The sequence below is a fragment of the Scatophagus argus genome, chromosome 12, assembly GCF_020382885.2.
Source record: "Scatophagus argus isolate fScaArg1 chromosome 12, fScaArg1.pri, whole genome shotgun sequence".
NCBI lineage: Eukaryota > Metazoa > Chordata > Actinopteri > Scatophagidae > Scatophagus > Scatophagus argus.
The window spans coordinates 10662142-10683444 of NC_058504.1; the positions used below are offsets into that span (position 1 = coordinate 10662142).

Sequence of the window (21303 nt, forward strand, 5' to 3'; positions counted from 1 at the left end):
TGATAAAAGCCTGGTCGGACTCACAAACCTACTGCTCGTGTTTTCATGTTTCACACAGTCAGGCCCAAAACATACAGTTTAAGACACAAGCATGCACACACTGTTGTTCTTACTGCTTCCCTCCCGGTCACCTCATGACTCCATCCTTGTCTGTGAACGTACTTGTTTTTCACGACTGGGTAGCTTTAACTTTTAACAGAACAATGTTGGAGCACAGTCGCTCATTGTTTCTGAAGTGAGGGTCTGTTGGAGGTGGATAAGTCAAAACAACAGATGAGGAACATTTTGGACTAAAGGCAGAGGGAGCACAGAAAGAACAGAGATAATGTGTGTTGTTAAGAGGGAAACAAAATAAAAAAAAGTAAAGGGAGAGAGCTCTGCAGCCTTTGCTGACACAGAAATGACAAACAGGACGAGAAGCATCAAGAAGTGTTGTTCACATTCTTGTTTGTCACGTCACCTGAATCTGGTTGTGAGTTGTGAAAGCACATACGATTGTTCATTTTGTCTGTCAGGTAAAACAAGAAAGTGTGTTTTTCTTGTGTGCTTGTGTGCACGCCTGAAATAAAGGCCAGTGAAACCCTTCAAGATTCATTGTTTTTATAAACTCTAATAAAGCAGAAAAAGGACATTAATATAAACTAATCCAGCAATATACATCGACCATTCAAACTTTATACATCCATCTTAGTCTGAAATATTTACATTCACAAGGTCTGTTCTGTGATGAGCCCAGCCATATACTGCAAAGGGAAACCAAATACTGTTTAACTCTTTTCTGTTGACATCAGTCTTGATTCTGTGCTCTTCTTCTCATGAAATGACTCAACACCATGTCGTCAAAAAGGAGGAAATGTAAAATGATGCTGGGACAAACTAATTTCCCTCTTCAGGGATCAATAATGTTGAATTGAATTGAATTGAAAATGTAAACAAAGCTGTGGCCACTGAAGTAATAGCTTCTCAGATTCTCATAATATATACCTTAACAAGTGCTCTACGTGACAATATAAATGTTTTCCTCACTTGCCGAAATGAAACAGGAATACATTATGCTACTACAATGTTGCTTGCATGGCATATGCGGTATATGTTTAGCCAGTGGCGTCAAAGCCCCTGCTGCGTATCACAGCCCAGGACCTCCAGACGCAGGGCGATGTGGTTGATCCAACCCCGTGGGTGGATACGGATGAAGCGGCCGAACAGAGGGGGATCAAACATAGCGTGAGCCTCTTCGTCTGGATCAGTGTTTCCTGTGAAGATCTAAGGAAAGAAAACGGGGGAAGAAATAAAGAAACAGAAAGACAATAGAGGGGTGTTTAGCAGATTAGATACAGTAAATACATTCTCTCAGGTTAAGCAGATTTAAGATTTCAAGAATCATACCAGCATTCACTCCACTGTGTGCCACTAAAAGGTGGAAACACACTTACATTACATTACAGCCCCACATTACAGAGTAGCAGTGAGGGGAAACTCTGAGGTGCTCCTGGGTTAATGTGTAATGAAGGAAAAAGTGACTAAAGAACATGTTAGTCATTGCACTTTTATGGACCTTTTTTTTTAATGACGCAGTAGTCAGGCAGGAACCTGGATCACATTAGCAGCAGCTCTGAGACTGGTCGAAACTCTCAGTGTGCACTTGTACCTTTTCTCTTTGGGAGTTCTCCTCTAACACACTGCTCCAGGAGCGTCCATCATGGCTGACCGTGACCGAGAACTCTGTCACCATCATCTGGGTCAGCAGTGATCGTGCTCCTTGGGTCACAACACCTGTGATGCGCCTTATTTTATTCAAGTCAACCTGCAGCCACTCATGGGGGTTGTCGTTCTGGGGTGAAAATGGCACAACAAACATATTTAGATCATGCATACCAAGGTCCACATTCCTTAAATTAGGTTAAAATAAATGTTTTTCTTTCCTGTGTTCATTTTACTTTGTAATTTCTTTTAGACTCACAGTATATGACATTATGCACAGAAGAATTATGAAAGATTATGAGATAATATGACCAGAAATCCAAATGCAAATGCATATTGTAACCGACAATCTACAGTTCAGTGCTGCAAAGTGTGAAAACGATATGTCGAGGAGGAACTACAGAGCAAAATCATAAAAGGATAGAGAGAAGAGAGTAAAAGGGTAACACGGGTTCCTGTTCCTCCAACTTCACTTGGTGTTGGTGTTTCGCATTTTATTTGAGACATGAAAAAATGTCGACTTTGTAAAACTAGGAATTCAAAGTTTGTAACTGTGAGCTTAAATATCAAGCGAACACCAGCTTAAAATACGTGTTTGTGGTGTCCTCCAGCTCTCATCTCGCTACAGTGATGTAAAAGCGTACTTCAGCCAGTGACATCAGTGTCAGGTGTGGCTACAGGTGCAACAGAGCAGAGACTTGATAACTTTAAAGCACTGGCAGGCTGGCTGTTCTCCCCTGTTTCCAGGCTTCATGCTAAGCTAATCTAACCGTCTCCTGGTGGTGGCACCATATTTAATGGACACATAGAGCGGTGTCAATCTTCTCATCTAACTTTGAGCAAGACAGCATGTATCCAAGAATATAAAGCTATATTTTGAGAGGTTATTTTTTGTCTTTTTTTGCCTCTTATTGGATAGAACATTGTAAAGGCAGACAGGAAGCAACGACAGAAAGAGAGAGATCGTCACAGCCCAAGTGAAAGTTCATTGACTTAATCTGTTGTGCAAGAATAAAGATTAAACTCTACTATACAGTGTATGTCTATCTGTGTATTTGTGTATTTCACCTTTGGCCTCCAGGCATTGGCGCTCCCTTCCAGATGCAGGCGGGCGAGATCGGGGGACCAGCTTCGCAGCAGAGAGGAGTAAAATGAGGAGGCACTAAAGCTGCTGTCAGAAATCAACCTCTTTTGGAGCCCGAGGGGGAGAGAGCAGCCTGGTCACACACACACACACACACACACACACACACACACCAGAGTCATTCACAGCAAAGTAAAGTTAACTCTGCGATAAATTCTGCTGCTGTGAGTACAACTCACTGTTGAGGTCACAGCCCAGCAGCTCCAGTCGGAGAGCAGGATTTTGTTTGAAGTCCACCGGCTGAATCCTGACATAACGAGCCACAAATGGTGGAGCAAAGCTGTTGTATTTCACCCTGGAGCTGTCCATGTTGCCATAAAATACCTAAAATAAAGAAACTGTTCAGCTCAGGGATGCTGATCCATACAGAGTCCAATATCACAGGTGATACCATAGGTCAAACATACTGGTGCCTGCTGGTGATGCTCTTGTAACTTGCTGTTTTTATTCTATTGCGGTTGATGCTGCTGTAGCGCAACAATTTCCCAGGATGAATAAAGTCGATCTATCTATCGATCGATCTATCTATCTATCTATCGATCTATCTACGATGAAATCAATCTGATCAAACTCCTATGTTCAGCTGTTGAACAGCGACCATTTTTTGCTGCAATAAACCTTTTCTTAATGTTTGTATCTTCAGATGTTATAAATGCACAGCCAATAAAGGCTTCCAAATTGTATATTACAAAATGGGGCAAAATGTACATCAGAATAGCAATCTAAAGTATCTTTCGTTTGATTTCTTTTTTGACTGGTGGTTGCTTCCAGTCAAACATTCAGCGTTTACAAGAATGCAGAATTTGTTATTAATGAACCACTTGACAGGTAATTAAAAGATGTGTAGGATGCTTTTAGTTTGAAATCATTTTAATGATGCATTTTCAGCTATAGTAAATAGTAAATGCTAATATAAAGTGCTTTGCAGGTGCATGTTTACATTTTGTGTGTGGTGTCCAGAGGACATACTTTTATCTGGCTGGTAATGTTTCCCCTGTAAGTGGTCCAGGTCTCCTGGTTCAGGCTGTAGGAGACGGTAAAGAATGTGACGTAGTTATCTCTTAGCCTTGCCCTGACTCCCTGTGTCTGCACACCATGCAGCAGAGTGGGCCTCTGAAGATCAACCTAAAACCACAAGTGAACTTTAATTACAAAGAATATACAGTTCAGATCTTGCATTGGGTACACTGGAACATCATATAATGTGGCACATACAGTGTACAGCAGCAGAAAGGGTGCGGATCTTACCTGTAGCCATGACAACTTGTTTCTGCCCATCCAGGCATTGATATAACCAGACTGATCCAGCCTCGCCAGCCTTGGCTGCCAGTTATCTGGACACATGTGTAAATACGATTATAGAACTTACTGTGGGTCAATTCCAGGCTTTCAGGTTTCACAAATATGCCTGGTGGCCACCAGAAAGAATATTTTCATTTTTCAGTGCAGTGGATATTAGTAGTAATTACTTCCTCTCTCTGTGACCAATGTTAAGAGTATTCTTGGTGTGTTTGCCCTGTTAAATGAAAGTTTTAAAAAACACCACCTTACCTATGTGATCTGACGCTGTGATCTGGGAATCGTCAATCCTTCCTGATTTCATCCCCAGAGGTGAGACACATCCTGCATGTCAGTACAAGAAAAATCCTCAATAGCTCAATAACTCATGTCACATTTCCAGATGTAGACAATTAACAAAAAATTCCCCAAATTCACTTCTGAACATTGCATCGTCTGTTTTTCACACTTTAAGAAATGATGACATGTGTGACTCTACGGGTTTACCCCAGAAATTTGACCTAGCAATATCGGAAGTCCTCACAAATTGAATAAAAAAAACCCCACCAATTACACAATAACAAGATGCTTTACTATGTGGAAAATGTGGGAAAAGTCTTTAACAGATTCATACAATGTCAAGAAATGAAACTGATGATGAAACTTCAAAATGCAGTGAAATGAGTGTTTAATACAACCATAAGGAATCAAGTTCCTTGTCTTGCAAATGTCCCTTCATTCCTTCAAAAGCCTAAAGGTTTACAGCACAACTCGACTGCTTTGCTCAATGCATACCACAAAATAAGATGATGAATTGACACAAATGATGAGTGATGATGAATGAGAAAAATGTTGAAGGTGGTGCCATAGGAATGTAATGTCACTATTGAATCAAAAAGGTGTATCACTGACAATTTTATGCCGAGTCAGGCTCAGATATAGTTTATAATATGTCTGTCTGTCATAGTCAATCTATACTTTACCTGACCCATGTATATTGGCTCAGCTATACTCTAAGCTGGATTTTATCACTAGCATAATAAAGTGTAGCACTTAACATCAGTATCTTAGCATGTTGTCACATTAACATTCCCATGTTGTTATGTTTAGTATGTTCTGCTAACCCACCAAACTGTATTTAGAACTAATCTTTTTTTTTTTTTTTTTAATCATTGTTACTTAGCCAGTGACATTTGTACAGCATAGTAGCATGCCTTAATGTATTGGCAAATAATGCTAAAGTTTAGCATGTTAGCATGCTACTTTCAGAATTTCATTACATCTGAGACTCACAGGAATTCAGTTTTAGGGGTTTCCTTTTGTGAACTGCAGTGTTGGAAAAGAGAAAATTTGGCCTATTGGTGGCAATAAATCAGTCCTGAAAATCCACTGCTCTAATTAGCAATTAGATTATGTATCATATTACATCATAAATATTAATGTTATATACATGTTTTCACAGATACGTGACACAGCGTGTACCCACGTGGATTATAGACCAGTAGTTTGGCCCTCATGCCAGCCAGCTGATAGTCCCCTATAGTGCACTCCACCAGCCATGTGCCAACTGTGGGGGGTCTCATCTCCACTGTGCCAAACACTCCTGGGTGACAGAGAGCAATGCAGTACATTTGAGTTAAGATAAGTTAGAGTCAGCTTATTTTCTACTGTTTCCTTTTCCCACTTGGTACATACCCTGCCAGGATTCAAAATATCAGAACGGGAAAATGCTCTTATGTTTGGCCTATTTCACAGAGCTTCCGTCATTAGTACTTCACAATAAAAATTGTATGTATTGCAATGGGAACATACTATTTGACATCGGTGTCCTTTAACTGAAACTCACAATATTTGTGTAAATGCCAGGATAAACATAATCTGTTATTATTATGTGTGTGATACATGAGAGGAACACAGTGTATGCATAAATCTATATAAAGTTTATAGGTATGAAACACAATACATATGTATGTGTCTTTACCTGGGAAGAGGTTGTAGATCCCCATACGATGTTCCTCTTTAGTGTGGACAGTGAAAGGCAAACCATGGAAGTGTACAGCGTGGTACTCTCCGTCACTTCCTACATTCAGCAGGTGCCATCTGACTTGCTGGTGCTGGGCGACCAACAGACCTGGAAGCGTCTCTGCCACGTAGCCATTTATCGCTATCGAAAAAGGGAGGTATTATTTCTGAGAAACCACACAAACCCAAACCCAAAACTTAGAGATTACAGTATGATTATAACGTGATGTCACTTAGCAAGCTTTTTGTCTCCACCTGCAAACTTGTTGCTGATGTGGTACCAGGGGTCCTCGGTGTTGGCCTGACAAGGTGGAGCACAGTGCCGCTGCAGGTTCTCCTCCATGTACCAGCTTTTAGTTTCATCAAACGTGTGAAAAAGGAGGGAAAACTCCTGGATGTCTGGCTGCGTGTACCGACGTGTGCGGAGGGTGCCGGGTTTACAGATCACCAGTGGACCAATCAGACCCGAATGAAGGTCCCTGTTCTGGAACACAGCAAAGAAGTGTTTCTTTTATTCTCTTCTATTTCTTTTGCTTGGATAGGATTTTATACAGATTTTGGGACTGTTCTTATTAAGTTACAGACAACTGATTAAAAGTTACACTACATTTATAAACACGGTAAATGCACACAAAATAAAAACAAACTAAGTTAAAATTACTGCTGCCTCACTTAATGCTGCACACCTAAAAATATTATAAAATATAATAATCTTCACGCATACTGTGTGAACAATGTGCCAATGAAGAAAAAAAAACAAAAAAAACCCCAAACAAACACAAATTCTTTCTTTAATGCACATACACATTAAAGTGTGCAGTATATAGTGTATATCTATAGAAGATCAAGCTGAGACAGGCTACTGGAGAAGACCGAAACAGACCTTGTTCACAGTGGAGTAGTAAGCCCCAGTCTTGCAGTCAAATTCAGTGTCTGCTGGTCCTTGTTTTTTGGTTATTTTCCAGTTATATGTCCGCGCCTCCCCAGGAGCCACAGGCTCTCCTGGGACCCCAGGTGGAGCAGAGAAGGCATGGGTTTGGACAATGCCAGCCCCTTGACTGTGGTCATAGACTCCCTGAAGGTGAAAGGAGTAAGGCCTGGATGCCTTGTTCTTGAAGATCACCTTGAACAAGACAGAGAGACAACAGATGGATCAACAAGTAAAAAAAAATAAATGAGAGGGACTTTTTATCAAACAGAGAACTACATGATCTAGTTATGTTCACATTTGTTTCATTAAACACTAAAACCAAAGCTCGTCAAAGTAGAAGTAGCTTCTGACTACAGATGAAAACAAAATTTGTCTCTTTGATTCATTTTTGCTCGGTTACAGACTCACAGTGAGGAGATCATTAGTCTCTGTTCTGATGAAAGGTCCCATGATTCCCAGGTGTTCCTGGAGCTCTCCTCTGCCTACGGGATCAAGGAAAGCTTCATCCTTGTAGGCACGAAACACCACCTTCTTATACTCTGGCAGGAACTTCCTCATCCCTCGACGCACCTCTCTAAAGAGATTAGTTGAATTGATAATACTGATAGCAATCAACAACTCTTTGTTCATTGTGAAATCATGTTGATTTTACCCTGTGTCATAACAATGCAAGAGGCTGCACAGGTGGAGCCATTCTGTTTAAAACTTGATAATCAATAAAATGTGCCGTTCAATTGGAGTTTGATGGGTTTAAAGGCATACAAGATGCCAAAACATCCGTGTTGTATTAAGAAAACACTCACATTACTACTGCTGATGGTTCTGTAAGTGCGGAGGGGATGACAGGCAGAACATGTCACTTAGTTCAGTTGTCTGCTTGTTTCACAGCCTATGTACAGTAAGGTATTCTGGCTGTTTGGGGCAATGAACACAAACGATCTTGCGGTCAAATTGGCTCATGTATGAGGCAAAAGTTCGCGTTGCTTTCTGTGAACACAAGCACAATCTTAATTGTGCAAGACATTTGGTTGTTTAACAGTGTTCTCTGTTTTTTTGAAACACAGATGATAGGCTAGCTGTTTCCGCCTATCTCCACTGTTTGTGCTAAGCTAAGCTTCAATCCGGCACATATGTGAGAAATATTTTCATCTCTCTTGGCAACAAAACGACTATTTGCAACACTTCAAACAGTTCCCTTTTATGTCCATGGATGAAAAATTGTTCCTACATGGGTTTGATGAGTTGGTGAGGTTTTCTGATGCCGTAGTCCCAGGTGATCTCTTCTGCAGCAATGTAGTAGTGGCGATATCTGACCTCTCCAGAGCGTGGATCCACATAATCCATTGCAAATCCATCTGATGTGCTGTTCACCTATGATAAAATTTACCATTTACTCTGGGTTAAGGGGAAGTGTTTCAATTTGTGGCATTTAGTATCAACAAATGGAATTATGTGTACTAAGATATGCTCACACAGAAAATAGTACCTCTTGGTTGTAGTCATCATACTCAAGCAACATATCAATCCCTGTTGTGTTGCCGTTAGTAATAGTGTAGTTATATTTCCGATCCTTCAGATATGCTTTAAGTTGCTTAGGCTTAGACCGCATGTGGTTTTGATCCCTCTCCTCTGAACTGGTTGGTTTTATACTGGAGGCTGTCTTGTTCGGCAGTGGACTGTTGTTCGTTAAGGACTTGTCGCTCTCTTCAAGCTCTCCTTTTGTCCCATTATTTACATTTGACATTTCGCTCCTTTCCTCAGCTTTTACCTCTGAAACAGTGTCAGTCCTATTTTCCACAGCCTGTTCTCCAATTTCTATCTGAGTTCCTCCATCTTCTGAGGCTCCAGAACCGATATCTGTCCCATTGCGCTCTGCTTGCCTTCTCTGTCTGACACCTCTCGCTCTTTCATGCTCAGTCTCATTCTGAGAATTGGCCCACTCCCCATCTATCTCTATTTCCTCCAAGATATCCTGTGGGATTTCTTCCTCCAACACCATTTTGGGTTTTGCTCCTTCCTGTGATGTTATTCTCATTTTCCTCAGCTGACATCTTGACTGTCCTTCAGACCCAGCCTCCTCAGGTTTATCATCAGTGACATTGTGACGTGAGCCATTCACTGATTGAGCACTTTTACTAGTGAGGGGTTTCTTGCACACTCGAACCAACATTGTTCGATTTTGAGGTCTTCTGCCCCTCGGCGTCATATCTATCCAATCGATATAGTCAGAGATATCTTCGTCTCTATCATGATCGACCAGTGGGAGCTCTCCATTGTCGCAAGGACGGACAGTGTAACGGATGCTCATCCCCCGGCTCTTGAGGGTGCCATCAAAGGCACTAATCTCCCATTCACCTGAGAGAAGACATAGATAAGAATTAATGTGACTCAGGGGCAACACTGAGTCACATTTCTGCACTCCAACTATTTATTTTCAGAATGTAGGCTTTTATTTCAGTCTTATAAATCATTATAATTATTTTTATTTGTTTCTGTAGTTTGTAGAAAAATAGTTAGTAGTTAGTAGTAGTAGCTGTCCACCTTATTCTTTTAATACTATCACGACTGGAGTGCGCCAAATCAAGAAATTTACACATAATGGCTTTAATTATTAACAGTCATAATTCTACTTGACAAATACCATATTTAGACCAAAATTAACCAATAACCAACAAATGACCAATAAATAGTAGTACCTTCTGCATTTGACGTGGGAATGAAGGCCATTTATACCTTTCCCCGTGACGACAAAGGTCAGATTTTAGCAGGATTTAGTGTGTTTTTATAAGCTGTGTTAGTGATGCTGTTTGAGGTGGGTTCTTTCATACAGATATTTACTCAGATTATCTGGTAACTGTCAGAGCATTTAGGTATGACAGGCAAGAACAAGAACATTATCTTAGGTAATTCAGTCTGAGAGAAAACAAACGACTAAATCTTCAGTCTCACCCAACAGCTCAGGCTCCAAGGGAACCGTTACACCAGTCATGGGGAAGAGGGTGAGGACGGACTGATAGAGGTCTTGGTACTGAAAGAGGTTTCCCGTGAAATAAACAGAGAGGAAGTCACTCTGGGTGCCAACGCTGGCCACATGCCAGAAGGCGACGTCAGTTTTACATAACACAAACTGACGCCCACTGAACATGAAGCCGTTTACACCTGGAGGTCAAAGGAAATTCACAGTGTTTAATATTGAGAATCTGATAGCTTAATATATAATGGGATGATTTTTTCAAAACAATCATGCAAACCTTCACCAACAACAACAAATGGAAGTGCAGTAATGCCTGTTAGGGCATTTACTTAAAAAAAAAACAAATCTCTTTTAAACAGTTATAAAATGTTATTTTAAAATCGAATGGCAATGTGAAAATAACATGACAATGAAAGGGTCACTCATAATGAATTATCATTCAAATTTCCAGCTACTCTTGACTTTTTAAGAGTTTCAGCTCATAATTTAGCTGTCTGACCTGTAACTCCAAAGCTATAAAGCCACATATTTCTCCCTGGAGTTGGCAGAAACCAAAAACAAATAGAGTCATTATTGGACAAACATCTGCCAGATGGTCAGAAACTCTAATCCCAATGAATGCTAATGGGTGACGACTGTGTCACTTTTTTAAAAATCTCATATAATGAATTCTGTCCATATTTCTTGATGTTCCAAAGGAATGCTTAATGAACTTGCAACGCTTTAGAAGAATTAATAAAATCAATACATTTGTGTAATATTGATATAAATGTGAGTCTGAGATGAACTTACTGTAAATGACATTGGAGTTGTAGACCTCAGGGTCAGTGATGTTAGGGGAGTTTTTGCTGGACTTCTCCATGTTTTCCTTGACATACCAACTTCTGTTCTCATCAAACACAGCAAATATCACGCTCCACTCTTTATCTGGTCCAATCTGCATAGAACAGATTCATTAAAAGAGACAAGGTATTATATATTAATGCAGGTGCGAGACAGCATTGCTGCAATGCCTCAATCTTTTTACATTTTTAAAGGATTTGTTGCAATGATTCCTCTTGGGTGAGCAGCCTGTAAAAACTGCCATGTGTGCAGCTTGAGAATATTTATCATTACATGAATGTTTTTCTTACCAGGCGTCCCCTGGTGTCAATGGCGTCGCTCTTGCAGATGAGCAAGGTGCCCACCAGCCCAGAGGCCAAGTCCCTGTCGGGGGAGACGGTGCTCTGATACAGCTGTGTCAGACACTGGGGGTCTCTGTTCAAAGGCCCATCATCTGTTGTTAGCCTCCAAACGTAACCAAACGTCCCATTGGGGGGCACTCCCATGGAGCGCAAGTCCTTCTCTGCCACTGTTTCGATGAGATTACATGAATCTTTAGTGTCGGCAATTTGTAGAATTGCAGAAAATGACGTAAGCAGAAGATCAACAGTGAACACTAAAGATCGCGCATCAAGTAACAAGTATAATATGCTGAAAATATAAGACATTCATATTTTGGCAGAATTACAAGTTTTGAGAATTGTCAGAATTACAAGTTCCAGTGATTGATGGAGGCAAGATGTGTTTGGCTAGCAGGGGCTTGAGATATCTATGACTAACCTTCATGTTACATGAATCTACACTCCACTGTCACTGACATGAGCTGGAGCTGTGTGTACATCAGTAGGCAAAACCTTTGTGGTAGACATTAAACTTATTGGTTTTTCCTTCAACCTCTGCTCATCTAACTTGGGTGGGGAAGTGTGTTTGAAGGGCAATAGTCCTCTTCAGCCCTGTTCTGCAGTAGTCCTCAAGATTGTGCTAGGTAGGCTACATTTAAGAAATCCAATTAAAAGCCTGACCAGTTTAAAAATTCCCCTTAAAACTTCTCCTTTACTGGGCTTTTTTGTCGAAAGTGCTCAAATTCTGGAAAAAAACCCCCAATAACAACCAAATAACACAGAGCTTTGTTTTGTTCATGCTAAAGCTTACCATTTGTGGATCCTCGCAGGAGATAGATCTTGGTAAGGCCATTGGGGTAGATATTGAAAGGGCGACTGGCCAGGTTTTTCAAAGTGATCTGGAGATGCAATTTAAACCATAAACAAGTGATAAACAAGAAGTCACACAAAGAGCTACTACTGTTTTTCTACGTTTCTGTTGAAAAATCTGATGACAAAAGTACAATTTGCACATCTTCTGTCCTCAAACAACTGACTCACGTGGATTTGATCATTGACTTTTCCTTTCAGAAGTGGACCCAGCAGAGTCTCTGCAGTAGACTTCCTCTGAGTGAAAGACCTGTCGGTGTACTCCACATACACTGCCTTTTTATACCTGTAGCCCAGGTGATGGGGAGCAGCAGGAAGATATTCAGACTGCAGCTCACTGATATGTCAAAAGAGAACACAAACATTTCCAATCAGTTCCAATCAATGCTCAACATCTAGCAGTTCATTCTTCTCCTTATCCATGTCGCCTACCTGTCTGTTGGTTTGAGATGAGGAGCGTAGTCCCAGGTGACCTCTTCAATGGCGATGTAATGCTCCCAGATTTTAGACTGCTGTCCCCCGCTGGATCTGGCTTGCACTTGTGGCTTCCTAGGCTGAAAGCTTATAATGTTGAAGTAATCCTCACTGTCTTCTTCACTGTACTCTTCACTATCGTCCTGGTGTTTGACATTACGCAAGTCGGGTCCCGGCAGAGTGACGGGGTCAGGACATTTCTCCACCGTGAAGAAAGCGTTCATACCATCTGGATAGAGAAGTAGTGCACAGTACCAGTCAGTCATCATTTAAATTGTGAAATTGTGAAATTATTTTGAAAGAGATTGTCCTCTTACCGTGGCGGTGAGCATGTATCTGACAGCTGATAAGGAAGCGACCTAAAGTAGCAGGTCTCATTTCTGCAGAGATGAATGTCATAGGGGTCACCTCCATGGTGACTTTACGATGGGTCAGCACCTAAAAAAATATACAACCAATCAAGCCAATAATTATTAGATTTTTATAAAGACAATAAATACTAAATTATGACAGGGGAAGCTTTGGGAAAAGCCCATATTTCCTTTTTTGATCCCCAATAGTGTGTGTATGTGTGTGTGTGTGTGTGTGGGGGGGGGGGGTAGACTAGACTGATTATTGGCCTGACCAATGATCAGATCTGTATTCACCACTCAGTGACTGCTCACAACGTCCTGCCCACAAGACTTGGCTACAGGCAAAGAGACTGGAGCAGACTGCTGGGTGGGTTAATATATAATAATACATCATAATTGTTCATAACAGTTGATTTATATTTGCCATTAATAATCTGAATTTGCAAAGTAATGAGTAACTAAAAATATTAAATGTATTAGAATTAAAAAGTACAGTATTTGACTCGCAAATGTTGTGGAGTGGAAGTACAAAGTAGCAGAAATTGAAAATACTCAAGTAAAGTATAGGTACCTCGAAACTGTAATTAAACACAGCACTTGAGTAAATGTACCTAGTTACATCCCATAAATGGTTATTCTAAATTCTGACAAGAAGATTTTCATTTTTACTGCAGTCGTAGATTCCAAATATTGGTATCATGTATGAATCTGGAGCCAGGACACAATCAGCTCAGGTTAGCTGCAGTTAGACTGGAAATAGAAGTAGAAATGGTAAACTTTAAGCTGGAAGGTGCTTATTGGAACTTAGTCAGAGCCAGGATGACTGTTTCCCCCTACTTTCAGGTCTTCATGCTAAGCTAAGCTAATCACCTGGCTCCAGATCATTACGTCAGGTACAGAGACAGGTCTGGTATCAGTCTTGACATCTGACACTAAGAAAGAAAACATATTTCTATAAATGTCAATCACAGAGCTGTCAGAAGCAAATACAGTCTGATGCTGAGTACGAACAGTAAGTATACTTCTTTTTACTAAATTCATTTAAACTTAATGTCATTCTTGGCACAGTGCTTTCAGCTAATAGAAATCACCCTTACGCAGCATGTGTTGATGTTCTATTTTAGAGAAAATCTGATTTTGGAAAGACATGTAAGAATAAACGCGGAGTCTATTTATCAGATTTTTTTTCAAATTGCTAGTAGCTATAGTAAAATGTTTAGTTTAGGAGTTAAATCTCATTTGCCTGTGACTGCGTTTTGTGTGAATACTTGAGTTACCTCCAGAGAGTGATCCTGAAACTGAATGGAGTGGATTTCTGGAGCCGTGCCTATCCCAATCACATGCCAGATCACATGATTACGGCCCTGACAAATTTTTAAACCTGGAGACACACACAAACAGAGAGAGAGAGAGACGGGGAGAAGATGAGGACAAATTCCTGTGTGGACCACATGGGGTGCAGCCACTGATGCACAGTGTCAGCAACACTTAACGTTACAACACAACTTCATGGAACAAACTCTCTGTGTACAGCCAGCCCGGTTCATTACCGGGTAACGTCGAGTTGACATAACCATTGATGGTGTGGTATTCCTTCCTGGTCCTGGTCTTCTTGAACCTCTCCCTGCTCATCCTCTCTCCCACTTCTCCATACCAGCTCTTGGTCTCATCGAACACCGCAAACATCAGCACAAAAGCTGGATTTCTCCTCTGGCCGTCATCAGCAAAGGCACCTGGGAAAAACCACGTGTGATGAAAGGTATGAGAATACACTCATTCATGCGCGCTCTTTGTGTAACTCATCACTTTATCTTTAGGCCATTAACTCCTGCACTGTAATTAGGTCTAGCGTCACTCAAAAAAACGTTCTAAAACTGCAATTCCAACTTGCATTTTGTGTTCCTTCACGTGTTTATGTGTAATGAAACGAGCTGACATTTACTCATTAATCAATGTAAATAAAAGATTTAAAGTCACAATACGGACAAGACTTCATTGAGGTTTGTTGGAGACATTAGATACTGTGTCTGTGAAAGACCATAACAAATCAAAGCCACCCTTTGCACTAAAACACACTGACTTGATTTGCAGATGAGCAGGGCACCAATGAGTCCTGAGTTGACATCTCGCACTGTGTCCACCTGTGATGAGTAGGAGTAGGTGAGGCACTCGGGGTCACTGACGGTGGGACCGTCCTTTGGACTGATGTCCCACACATACTCGTAGTATCCTCCAGGAAAGACGGCATCATCCTCCTTCTCCTGGCCTGCTGTGGAGTCATCATACCCAGCTCCTGGAAGGGAAAAAACACAGTATGACTCCTCCATGTTCATTCAGCAGGAGAGGTGAGTCGAAGACAGGAAACTTCTTCACAAGAGCGTGTTAAAGCTGGCTCGGTTTTACTTACTTACTCATAATAATTATGATTTGAAAGATATACTTTACAGAGGAACAAACAGGTAGAGAAAACAGTGTTTTGAGAAATTTTAAAATGACCACTTTCTCAATAAAAACTGTCAGACACAAAGGTAAAAGTAAGACCACAAAATGCTGCTGTAAAAACATCCAGAGGAAGCACTGGCTCTTGATAATGTTCAGTATTGACTTGTATCAGACATGTCCACACACACACTCACCCACAAGCAGCAGCCTTTTTATTCACCCTTAATACTAGACATTTATGTGATTATGGCTGCTTCAAGATGGCTCATTCCTGAATGTGACAGGTGCAGCTTTTCAGATTATAATAAACTCCTTTGTAGGAATGTACACCATGGCAGGAAGCAATGAGCCATTTACAGGAACTGACTGCTCTGGATCTGCAGCAGTATTAGGACATATGCCAGCGCCTTCTGTGAAAGGTATTAAGGGTGTTACAATAAAAAGCTTCTCGGATCGGGATATTTGTTTATTTTACTTTACAGTCAGGTACTGAAATTCACAGGCAAGTAAAATGAGACATTATAACCACACTGGATCTGTATGTGTGGTGAATTCTCAGAACTCACGTTGTAAGGCTGACTAGTTGGCTCGAACATGCTGCACAGCCGCTGCACAGCCTCTGCACAGGCAAGATAGCGATAAACGTTGCTTGCCGTAATTTCTAAAAAAATAAGGAGGCGACCTTTTTTTTCTTGACTGTGGTCCAATTTACACTTTTAAAATGCCTCAGTTAGCGTAGGAATGATTATTTCTACAGTGTGATATGGTACATATATGTAGTATTTTGACATTTACGTCCTTGCCTTTGCCATGAATTGCTTCTCTGTTCTCTTTTTTTCTCAAACCAAAGAAGATCAGACTTGGACCTTCCCTTGAAACAGTTACAGCAGGATTTTTATGCTTTTGCCATTGACTCATCAATGCTGTAACATGGACCTGAGAGTGAGTCAAAACGCTGAGTCAAAAAATGAGCAAGAAGAACAGGATGCTCCTGACTACTGTTTAGTGTGTGGTGGGGAGAATGAGAGAAAGTCAAAAACTTTACAACCTTCAGATTGTTTCCAGTAGGTGATCCCCACAGGGCTGATACTGTAGGGCTGAGAGGCCAGGTTTTTGAAGTGGACCACCACCCTGTCACCCGCCTGGGCAACAATCACTGGACCTTGAATTCCTGCGACCAGAAAACACAATAAGAAGATGTGCATATGACCCCCCCCCCCCCCCCACACACACACACACACACTTTCAAAGCTGAAGACACATGCTGCGAAGCAGAACTGACAGCTAGCACATTTTGTTATTTGTCTTAAAAAGAGAGGAGTATGAACCACAGACAGAAATGTGATGTAATGACACAAACCTTATTTGATTAGGACAGGGCTCTTCAAATGGCGGCCCCCGGGCCGGATGCGGCCCGCGAGATGCCCCGCAGTGGCCCTCGAAGTGTAATTTATTACATGAGCAAATCCGGCAGATACGTCTGTAAACAGTCAGCGGGGAAAGTGATAACGAGCGGATAGATTTTTTTCTGTGTTGTACCTACATTTGCCTATAGGTGGCGCCTTTAAATTATGTTCTGTGGATGTTAGGTGTGTACCTTGGTTCGTGCACATCATAACGTTACTGACGTTCGCCAAATCCAGGTTGTTCTAAAACACTGCCGCCTCTTTGGTGCATGAAATGCGAAAATATTCCCCACAAAGAAATGGCACAAAGACACAACTGTGCACCATAAATGTTATTTGTCAACTCATCCATTTTTTCTTTTTGCACAATATAGCCTACTTGCCACTCCAAATGATAGGCCTATTTATCTCATGGACAGTGGAGTCCGTTTAAAAATTTAACCATGGTGGCCAGTAGGCCTACATTACAATTAAATATCTACTCGTAGTCCTAACGTTACCTGTTTTGGTCGGAAATATATTTTGACGGACCGCTCAAACTTGTCACTTTGACACTTTCTAGGCCAGCAACAAGACAAAATGTCTCTATCTACCTTAAAAAAAAGGAAAGTTGACTCAGAGAATAGGCAGTTCAACAAAGAATGGACAGAGAAATATGCGTTTATTGAGGTCAATGTGAAACCTGTGTGCCTAATCTGCAACGAGTGCCTCGCCGTGTCAAAAGAGTTTAATTTGAGAAGGCATTTTAAGACAAAGCATGCTAACTTTGACACTACTTTCCCACCGGGCTCCGTTGCCCGGAGGCAGAGGATATTGGGGCTTACATCTGGTTATGAGCAAAGACGTCGCATACTGTTTCGGGCCTGGACGGATCAAGAGAGGACAACGGCAGCATCTTTGCGAGTGGCATGGATATTGGGCAAAAAGAAAAGGCCGTTTACAGACTCTGAGACAGTCAAGGAGTGTATGCTGGCATCCATTGAGGAGATTGTAGCAGATGAGAAAACCAGAAAAAGCATAGTCGAATTGATCAAGCAAATTCCATTATCTGACACTACAAATATGAGGCGAGTCGAGTGCCTTGCATCGGACGTTTTCGAGACGCTTTTGGACAAACTGAGGAAGGCCGAGGTGATGTCTTTGGCTGTGGATGAGTCGACAGATAACAGCGATATTGCACAGTTGTGCCTCTATGTGCGATTTTTTGATGGTGAATGTTTTCGCGAGGATTTGCTTGGACTAATTCCCATGGAGGGGCACACTACTGGTGAAATTCTATTCACCAAAATTACTTCGTTCTTTGAGGAAAACAACCTGGATTTAGCGCACATCAATATGCTGGTGACAGACGGTGCCCCTTCCATGGCGGGCAGGGATCAGGGGCTCGCTGCGAGGATGGCTGCCGTGGCTCCTCAGTTGAGATCGCTACATTGCCTCATTCACCAAAGCCTCTTGTGTGCCAAGCTCAGTGGTGAGTTAAAACAGACCATGGACTCTGTCATGGCAATTATAAACTTTATCCGGTGCACCTCCAGTTTACAGCACCGCCTTTTCCGTAAGCTTTTGAAGGACACAGCTGCTGAATATAAAGATTTGCTCATTCACAATGACATTAGATGGCTTAGCAAAGGCAACGCATTGAAACGGTTTAGTGAACTAAGAGAGGAGATTGTGCAGTTTCTCAAGGCTTCGAAATTGAAAAAAGCTGGCAAGTTTCTGGCACTAATGGAAAATGATGAGTTTAATGCTACTGTTTGCTTTTTGAGTGACGTTTTCCATCATTTGAACCAACTCAACATGGAGTTGCAGGGCAGAGGTAAAACAGCCGCGGAACTTGTGGAGAAACTTCACGCTTTTCAAAGAAAGCTCTCACTGTTCTCTGCTGATCTTTGTTCTGGAAAGATGCTCCACTTCCCCACACTGAGGCAATCTGGCCTGCAAATTGCTGAGCTGATGCCAAACTTTATTGACTCGTTGAAAAAAAACTTTGCCACCAGGTTTGGTAATTTCAGCATCTCCAGTGAAGTGATGAGATTTGTGAAGGACCCTTTCTGTGTTAATGTTGAGACAGACTTTGCATTGAAAGGAAAGGAGGTGGTATCATCTCTGGATGAGGGGTCTTTGCAGCTAGAACTCATTGACATGCAGTCATCAGATGACTTGCGACAGTCATTTCAGCAGGCAGGTTTTGAAAAATTCTGGACCCATTTAGTCAGCCATGACAAATTTCCACACTTAAGGGGTCTTGCACTTTTTCTTCTGACAATGTTTGGCTCAACATACACATGTGAGTCATCATTCTCACACATGAATGCAATTAAAACTCACAATCGCATATCACTCACTGACCAGCATCTGCATCACTGCATGCGTATTGCCCTGACAACATATACACCTGACTTCACTGCTCTCGCTCAGTCAAAAACATGCCATTTCTCTCATTAAATAGCACACTGTTGGCAAACTACATGCAACAAACTGTTATTTTGTTTAATATAAACAGAGGCATAATATGCCAGTTTGTTTGCTGGTTTTATTGTTCTTTTTGTTGAGGCAGTTTCTCAGTTATAGACTATGGATGTAATTCTAATATTGCTCACCTATGTACAATTTGCAGCATACATGCACTGGTTTTATTTTTTGTTGTTTCATGTCACTGAAATGAGTGCAATCTTAAATGTCCGATATTAGGCCTATTCATTGAAAAAAAAAACTCTACCATCAGGTTTGGTAATTTCAGCATCTCCAGTGAAGTGATGAGATTTGTGAAGGACCCTTTCTGTGTTATGTTGAGACAGACTTTGAATGAGGGGTCTAGAACTCATTGAAGCAGGCAGTTTTTGAAAATTTCCCCATTTAGTTAGTCAGCCAAGACAAATTTCCACACTCAAGGGGGCTTGCACTTTTTCTTTTTGTTGGGTGTTGAGGCAATTTCTCAGTTATAGCCTATGAATGTAATTGTAATACTGTTCACCTAACCTGAGTGATGTAATTTGCAACATAGGCCTACACATGCACTTTGGTTTTATTTTTTGTTATTTCATGTCACTCAAATGAGTGCAATTTGATAGTGATAGTGATATTGCTGGTGTCTATTAATAAAGACAAATGTGAGAACAGCACTGTGAATTCATGGGGAAGTCTGTTTTATTTATTCGAAGGAAAAAGTTGTATTCAGTTACCAATTGTTGTGTTAATTACTTTATTTGTTACTACGGTTAGTCATATTCTCCGGCCCCTTGTTTTGCTTCAGTTTGATGAACTGGCCCCAGACCCAAATTAATTGAATAGCCCTGGATTAGGAGATTATCAGAAGAGGAGACCTACCTGTCCATGCTGGCCTCGGCCTGGGGACCGTGTATGTGGAGTCGGTGTATTCCCTGTAAACGGCCTTGATGTATTTTTGAGGAATATCTTTAAATTTCCTGAAAAACAAACAAACAAAACAAAACAAATGAAATAATAAGAAAACTCTCAGGGAACACTTAAAAAAACAAATCGCTTTTGTTTTGCACATTCAACACCTATGCTCAATTGTAAATTTATCTTAATTTTGAATTTGCAAAGCTGTAAATTTGCCCTTATTTTAACCATAAAAAGGCTTAACTGTAGGTTACTGATATTTATTGCCAGATTCACCACCCACCCCCAGCAGATCTAGGTTTTGGAAACTGGCAGCGAGGTCTAAATGTCATATCAGAGTGGGCTGCCTAAATTAAACAAGTACATATTCACCTTTGGTCGGACGCTGGGTCAACACTGTCCAGATGGATATAATCCCAACCGATTTCTACAGCTGCTATGTAATACTCCCTCACAGCAGCGGCAGGTATCTGCGCTTCTCCGCCGGTGAAGAAGAAGAAGAAGAAGGAGAGCAGCAGCAGCGGCGGCGGCGGCAGGAGTGTGCCTGTCATCGCAGCGGTGTGCGCGCCTCTCAGCTCCGCCGTGTCCCGGCTCAAGCACTGCTGCGCGTCCTGTGGACTCGACTATTTGAAGGGAAGGAGGTGGGGTGGAGAGAAGACAAGCAGCTTAACAGGGAAGCTGAGGCTGGACGTGGGGGCGTGTGGTGGTAGTTGGAGATACGTATGTGGGTGGACTCAGGGTGTTCTCAGATGAGACTTTATTATTCAGGGGGATACATTGTTCTTGGACACACCATGCATGCTGCACTCATAAAGTACGGGGCCGAGCACGCTTGGGCATTATGCATTTAACAGCTGACTTCTTTCGTTCCACTTTTTCTTAAGGCACCCACTGTGAAGGCTTTGTTTGCTGTAACTAACGTTATTTAATCATTTATTAGCAGTTATAGTTATAAATTAATGAAACAAGTGTTGTGTTGCCAGGATGTGAAAGGTTCCTTTGTCTGGTGTTAGGGTGTCGCAATATATCCACCGTGATGTTAAAAAAAATGAAATACTGATATAGTATGAATAATACATGCATTAATAACGTCATGTACGTAATACAGTTCAGATGTTAGGAGTGTAATCCAAAAAAAGGTACAAAACACAGAATAAACAGAGTTAAGGATGAGATATCGAG

The 21303-nt window shown here is 41.3% G+C and overlaps 1 protein-coding gene across 1 annotated transcript; it reads right to left on the reverse strand.

Annotated features, from left to right (window-relative positions):
- Window positions 1-583: 583 nt before the first annotated feature.
- Window positions 584-20764, reverse strand: f8 (coagulation factor VIII, procoagulant component). Its single transcript, XM_046405260.1, has 27 exons — window positions 20494-20764; window positions 20086-20183; window positions 16401-16523; window positions 14991-15203; window positions 14461-14643; window positions 14188-14291; window positions 12875-12995; window positions 12516-12786; window positions 12255-12420; window positions 12025-12112; window positions 11184-11401; window positions 10843-10987; window positions 10026-10235; window positions 8563-9431; window positions 8305-8447; window positions 7485-7650; window positions 7029-7268; window positions 6401-6629; window positions 6105-6287; window positions 5610-5726; window positions 4397-4468; window positions 4094-4179; window positions 3815-3970; window positions 3025-3169; window positions 2770-2918; window positions 1649-1831; window positions 584-1263 (listed from the first exon to the last, which is right to left on the reverse strand). The coding sequence occupies exons 1-27, from the start codon at window positions 20670-20672 to the stop codon at window positions 1108-1110; spliced, it is 5013 nt and encodes a 1670-aa protein (XP_046261216.1). The 5' UTR covers window positions 20673-20764; the 3' UTR covers window positions 584-1107.
- Window positions 20765-21303: the final 539 nt, after the last annotated feature.

Excerpts from the sequence above, each read along its gene's own strand:
- f8 (XM_046405260.1), bottom strand. The coding sequence starts at position 20,672 with ATGACAGGCACACTCCTGCCGCCGCCGCCGCTGCTGCTGCTCTCCTTC. Across the intron at positions 10,236-10,842 it reads CAACTCCAATGTCATTTACA|GTGTAAACGGCTTCATGTTC; the intron begins GTAAGTTCATCT and ends TTTGACCTCCAG. Across the intron at positions 2,919-3,024 it reads GCTGGGCTGTGACCTCAACA|GCTGCTCTCTCCCCCTCGGG; the intron begins GTGAGTTGTACT and ends GTGTGTGACCAG.